Source organism: Lactuca virosa, chromosome 1 (assembly GCF_052849685.1).
Source record: "Lactuca virosa cultivar CGN04683 chromosome 1, Lactuca_virosa_CGN04683_v6, whole genome shotgun sequence".
In the NCBI taxonomy this organism is placed as follows: Eukaryota; Viridiplantae; Streptophyta; class Magnoliopsida; order Asterales; family Asteraceae; genus Lactuca; species Lactuca virosa.
In genome coordinates, this window is record NC_136426.1 from 115,031,276 (window position 1) to 115,037,843 (window position 6,568).

The 6,568-nt window shown below is 33.3% G+C and overlaps 2 protein-coding genes across 2 annotated transcripts; one reads left to right on the top strand and one right to left on the bottom strand.

The window, feature by feature from the left end:
* Window positions 1-1,454: 1,454 nt before the first annotated feature.
* LOC145119393 (uncharacterized) lies at window positions 1,455-2,039 on the top strand. The gene has a single exon (XM_079055050.1). It carries the CDS (start codon window positions 1,455-1,457, stop codon window positions 2,037-2,039), a length of 585 nt encoding a protein of 194 aa, XP_078911176.1.
* A 2,608-nt stretch (window positions 2,040-4,647) lies between these two features.
* Window positions 4,648-5,790, bottom strand: LOC145157102 (uncharacterized). Its single transcript, XM_079076235.1, has 2 exons — window positions 5,619-5,790; window positions 4,648-5,534 (listed from the first exon to the last, which is right to left on the bottom strand). Exons 1-2 carry the CDS (start codon window positions 5,670-5,672, stop codon window positions 4,857-4,859), a joined length of 732 nt encoding a protein of 243 aa, XP_078932361.1. The 5' UTR covers window positions 5,673-5,790; the 3' UTR covers window positions 4,648-4,856.
* Between the last annotated feature and the right edge of the window lie 778 nt (window positions 5,791-6,568).

The window sequence follows — 6,568 nt, forward strand, 5'->3', positions numbered from 1 at the left end:
AATACATCAATTTTGAATTAAATCATAATAAATGCCATAAAAGCTTTCCAAATATATGATTGTCGGTTTCTCTTTTTCATATGCGTTTTGATGTTGTATTTCCAACATTATGCATTCTTCCTCATCGCCTGCAACATATGATTAATCATCCTCGTTGCTGCCTTCTGATTAATCATCCTCGTCGCATGCAACTTCTAAATAAGGTTAGCAATCGTTATTTACTCTGCATCTTTATCATAGTAATAAAATGAAAATTCGAATTGATTCTTCTGCATCTGTATCTGTAAGGATCACTTTCTTTTGAAGACTATCAATATCATAACCTGAAAACACTTCCATTTTGTTGTTGTTTTCTTTTATTGTGTATATTTTTTAATTTTCCTTTTGTTGCCTTCCTCTTACCTGATGAAAATCAATAAGAATATGCTAGATTAGGAGACTATAAGCATAATTGTATAACATAAAAATCATTTCATTCATATGTACACTCTATGTGTTTGCTAAAATGCCTAAACCAAATAAAATTCCTATCATATCTAATATTCAATTGTATATACCATGCTGATATAAATGATTTTATTCTTAACTTTTGAAATAAAATATAATAATAATTACATCATATGAGATTTCTGTTTGCATATCTACACTTGAGGTATTATTAACTTTTAGAGGTTCTATATGTACCGCACACAATTTGTTTTATATATCCTTTTCAGTCTTATTTTGGATCCACACTCCATCCACTTATGTATAATGGTTTCTTTATTTTGTGTATTTGTTGTAATTTGACTAATTTTTCGATACTCAACTAACTACTTTGTGACATTTCATTTTATTTTATAATATATGAGTATACTACGACATTTCTACCACTTTAAACAACAAATTGAAAGTATTATGTTTTACTGTTTGTGTATGTAAACATTCCAAAAGTAACATATTTTTAAAAAATGCAACATCCTACATACATTTTACTGTCATTATATATACCAATTTGCTTAAATAAAGTGTATACTTGTTACCTTGCAGTTTCTACACAAGGTTAGAGTCTTCTTCTATACGTCGCTAAACTCCATTCTTTTCTTTAATTGTGTTATAATTGTGTGTTTGTGTGTAATTATGTATGTCATTTGTATTTGTTGGATTCCTAAGTCGATGAGGACTTGGAGACCAAGCAATCTAATTTATGGCAAGTCTAGTTTATGGCAAGTTGGTCATAAGTTTCCTAGTCTAATACATGGTGGGATGTTAGGCTATATATACATGTCTATAATCGAGTTTATGATTATGAGAACAGATTGTAAACATTGGTTTTGAGTGATTTTCTAATTAATCAAAGAGTTATTTTAGTTATTTTGTTTTGCATTCTTGTTTTCTTAACTAGAAGTGGTATCAAAGCTTAGGAACCGAAGGCTGTGAGATCGAATTTTTACCTGTTGACGAGTTAGGTCAACATGTCGAATGCAGGAGGAGCTGCTCCGGTGAATGTGAAGGAAGTTGGATCCACCATAGTTGTCTGTCCCATGCTATCATCAACCAACTATACCGTTTGGGCTCTACGAATGAAGGTAGTTCTCAAAATCCATAAGGATTGGACAATAATTGATCCAGGAACAGAGAAGAACGAAGTGAAAGATTACCTGGCGATGGGGTTGTTGTATCAGGCGATCCCGGAGACTTTGATTATGCAAATCGGAGATGTGGAGTCCTCGAAGGTGTTGTGGGATGCAATCAAAGGCAGGCACGTGGGTGCTGACTGCGTGAAGGAGGCTAGGTTACAAACCTTGATGGCAGAATTCAATCGATTAAAGTTGTCTGACTCGGAATCGATTGACGATTTTGCGGGAAGATTGTCTGGGTTAGCCTCAAAATTGGCAGCCCTAGGAGAAGTAATTGATGAGATGAAGCTTGTGAAGAAGTTTCTCAAATCATTACTGAGAGCAAAGTTCATCCACATAGTTGCTTCTTTGGAACAAGTTTTGGATCTCAAATCGGTTGCATTTGAAGATGATGTGGGAAGGCTTAAAGCTTATGAATAAAGGATTAGGAAAGAGGGTGATGGCGGAGGAGAAGAACCGAAGGTTCTGTGGTCATCAAGCAGTGGCGGAAATGGTTCAAGTGGTGGCGATGGATTGTCTGGTGGAGCGAAGGAAAGATCAACAAAGGGAAAAGGGGTGTCAACTTGTAATCATGGATCAGGAGGGTTTAATGGGTCTGACGGGTCAACTAGGACTAAATCGTGTAATCAGGTATCACAAAGGGGTAAGCCCAATCACTATAAGTCAAATTCTGATTTAACTCAACCTAATCCCAACAATTGCAAAAATTGTAATTGTTGTTGTGACAAAAATCGGAAAAATAGGGAAAAAGACAGATCTAAGGTGATTTGTTTTCGGTGTGACAAACCGGGTCACTTTGCCTCTGAATGTCCATAACGACTCCAAAAATTACAAGAATGTGATTTTTTGGAATGTGACGACAACGACGAACCGGTATTTTAAATATGGATTGGGGTTGAAAAATTCTCTAGAAGGAGTTAGAGATTCGGGGATGATTGTTGGATTCCTAAGTCGATGAAGACTTGGAGACCAAGCAATCTAATTTATGGCAAGTCTAGTTTATGGCAAGTTGGTCATAAGTTTCCTAGTCTAATACAAGTTTGGATGTTAGGCTATATATACATGTCTATAATCGAGTTTATGATTATGAGAACAGATTGTAAACATTGGTTTTGAGTGATTTTCCAATTAATCAAAGAATTATTTTGGTTATTTTGTTTTGCATTCTTAACTAGAGTATTTGTGTCTTTAATTCTGTTTTACGTGTATGAATGGGCTGCAACCGAAACAACACCCATTGTTGATGTGAAATTTTTAGTTTCTTGTGGAATTGAGGTCGTTTATGGTTATATTCAATGATCATATGGACATAAAGACCATCGTTACAAGCAAAAAGATATTAACTTGTCTTAAAAGTAACAACTTAATTAATATATAACATTACACATCCCTATGTGGATTCTTAGACTCTTTGATGGAGTAGCTCGACATCAACTTCATATATGTGTTCTTAAGCATTCAGTTTCATCTATCCGATGTGTATCTACTCTAATAAATAAATATTTTTTTTGCCACATGTCACATTCTCATGAATTTTGCCACATGTCATTTAGTGGTTATTTTAAATTAATTTTTATTGCACATGTCATTTTATAGTTTTTTCATTTTATTAGTTTTCACATAATATTTAAATGTAATAATAAATGCATATCAATTTCATTAATGGACTTTCCTTTTTAATTTCAAAATTACTAAGTTAAAGCCACATTAGTTTTCTTTGTTTATTTATCTTAATTATTTGTTTAGATTTTAAAAAGAAAAAAACACTTTAATTTTAATAATTCAATATTTTTTTCACTTTTCTTATAAATTCAAACTTTTCAAATGTTCAGAATTTCATATTTAGTTTTTTTTTTAAATAAACACATGTAATACATGAGTCTCATACCTAATGAATTTATAACATACATCTAGAGCAGCCAATGGATGTGGTATCTTTGATAATTAATGTTCTTATAAACTTGGTTAAAGTTGATTGGACAAGAAACTTGGTTTTTCTTCTTAGCCTTGCTATATTTTAATGAGTTGGGTTTAGTGGTGTTTTGCATTTGTTTCATTTTGTAAATTCCCTTATTTTTCTTATGTATCTCATATTAAACAAGCTAATTTGCCGGAACACATAACATGGACTATAATGAAAATATTTTTAAAAAACTGCCAATGTTTCACTTAAGAGCATGCACTTTGGACACTTGCTAAAACTTTCCTAAAACTGTTTTTCCATTAATTTATAGTCATTCATAAAGGACACTTTGGAAAAATGAAAGTGCACTTCAACCGTGGAAACCACAGGTATTAACATAGTATGTTGAATATCAAAATACATCTATAATAAATAATGTTTGTTGAATATATTTATAATTGTAATATATATTTTATGTTTAACAAATTATAAGACCGAGCAAGTTGTTTTATAGTGCCCCATTCATATTTTCTAATTCAAGTGTTAAATGCTTCATGGTTTCGGTCTATTTTGTTTTTTGTTTTGCTACGTCTTTAATCTGGGTGTCATCTTCAATTTAAAAAAATTATTTAATTTATATAGGTATTTTTATGTAAAAATAATGATAAAGTTTTAAAAATCATTGATTTTTCATTATCATTTTTAATTATCAATATTTTTATTATTATCAATATTCCCGTGGAAAACCACCTAGTCACAAATAGAAACATAAATGAACTAAAATAAAAAATTATTAACAAATCAATATAAATACACGTACATAATGAACAACGGAGGGCTATTGTTTGTTTAGTTAAACAAGCAAAGAATTTTATTATATTTGTATATATATATTATATATTATTAAAAACGCTTCCTGCTATGCGGTTTACAAACGCTTCGCTAAATATCCAATTCGTTTACAACTTTATTGGACCACTTTTGAAATAAATATTGGCTTCACAGTTTATTACACTATAAATTGCAAAAGATTATAAACAGTCCTATCATTCTATGTAAAATATATTTTTTGTTAAACCATCTATTCTATACATAATATTTACCCATAAAATCGAACTATTTAAATATAGTAAATTTACCATATTATAATTTCGTTTATCATTTTATCTAACATGTAATACAATCATAAATATAATGTTTAAATTACTCAAAAAAAATATATGATAGATTAAATTAGTAGGTGCATTATATTTTGTAAATCGGCCCAAATAAACATACTCATATATCTACTAGTGGTAAAAGTCTACTTTCTTTTCGTATAGTACGGGAGAGAGTCATCTGATGGCGACTCTTTGATATTTGGTCTCTGTGGAAGAATCCGAGCCTTCAGGAAAACCCCTTTTCTTTGTAAATGCCCCAAGCAAATGGTTGATCGGTGGTGGAGATGGTAGCACCACCGGTATCGGCGGAATCTGGTAGGTGTCTAGCGGTGGAGGTGGGTGTCGCCAATGTGGAAGTGGTCCAGCCAGGAGGAGGTTTTGTAACAACGGCCCTGCTTTCATCACTGCTTCCAGAAGCCTTCCCTTTTCCGGCAATGCTCTCACCGGAAAACCCAATTCTTGCTCTAACGACAACGGTGGCGGTGGCGGTGGCGGTGGCCGTGTTAATCGAACTGGGGTTTCAGTCACCGGCGATGAGACAATACTTTCTTCGCAATCCGAGGAAGAGAAGGCGCCATTGGTGATGGGTTCATCTTCTATGGTTGAAACGGCGGAGTGTGGTGGAGGTGTGGTGGTTTGATAGTGTTTCTGGTGTTGTTGAGGGTGATACTGAAGAACGAGAGCCTGGTATCTGTCTTGAGCTTCGTTTCTTTCATTAATGGCGGTGTTCAGAAGCTGCTTGAGTTGATTCAACTGATCATCTTTTAGCCGGAGTTCTTCTTGAGCTTTGAACCTTGCTGCTTCAAGCTCCATTGTTGTGATCAGAAGAGACTCTGTTAACTCCTCTGTACTCTGTTTCAATCAAAACCCACAAAAAACATTCAAAATTAGATCAAAGTTCTATCTTTTTTACTACATGAACTGAAGAAATTTAACCTTTCCAAGGTAGAAATATGGAAAATCAAGAAGATAATTGGTTTGATCTTCCATATCTGCTTTCAACTGCAATGGAAGAGAGAGTAGTAAAGAATGGGGGAGTGGGTGGAGTTAGGATTATAAGGTCTTTCTTTTGGCGCTAGTCATATTTTTTGCTACTGTGTGTGTACAGTGTGATTTTTTTTATATATATTGTTTTGGTCTAATCATATAAAATAATAACTCGATTTTCTTCTGATTTATTTATAGCGACTTATGTTTGTTTTTATTTGGGGATATGATCGTTTTTCCAATGGAAGAGATAGTGACATATCTGCATGTTATTTATTTTATTCGTTTAAAGTAATTTTTGCCTTAAAAGCGTGAGATGAAAATATTATTGTATAAAAGATGTTAAGTAAATTTCATCTTTTTATTATTTTGTCAATTTCATTATCAGGTATAAAAAATTTTAGTCACATTTCTATTGCCATAATATAAATGACAGTTTATCCTAAAAATAACATATGATATTTTAACCATCTCATGATGACTTATTTAGTAAAACCTATGAAAGGTGTGGGAATGAACTCATGAACCTATGTTCCAATAATGAGATCTTCATTCAAGAATAATAAGGAGAAATGTGTGATATACGTCCATAAAACTGGAGAGAATGAGAATAAGAAGAACTCTGCAAAGGTGAGGTGGAAGGTGACATGGAGCTCGGCAATGAGGGGAACACCGCCCCCTCACCTCGCCATGCCAATATTTTCTGTGTAACTCGGCAAAACCTTACCAAGTCTCTCTCATCTTGGTAAAATTTGGCTGAAGTGGGTGTTGGTTTGGCAGGAGGCGGTGTTTGATGCTATTGACACCACTCCCCTAGCCTAAGGGTTGCTTAGCAATCGCAAAAAAAAAAAAAAAACAGCGACCCCTTAATCCCCTAACCTTGAAATTGGGAAAACGGG

What these genes read in the sequence shown, in the direction of transcription:
- LOC145157102 (XM_079076235.1), bottom strand. Translation starts at nt 5,672, where the DNA reads ATGGAAGATCAAACCAATTATCTTCTTGATTTTCCATATTTCTACCTT. An exon ending in CATATTTCTACCTTGGAAAG is followed by an intron (nt 5,535 to 5,618) that starts GTTAAATTTCTT and finishes TGATTGAAACAG; the next exon opens with AGTACAGAGGAGTTAACAGA.
- LOC145119393 (XM_079055050.1), top strand. Translation starts at nt 1,455, where the DNA reads ATGTCGAATGCAGGAGGAGCTGCTCCGGTGAATGTGAAGGAAGTTGGA.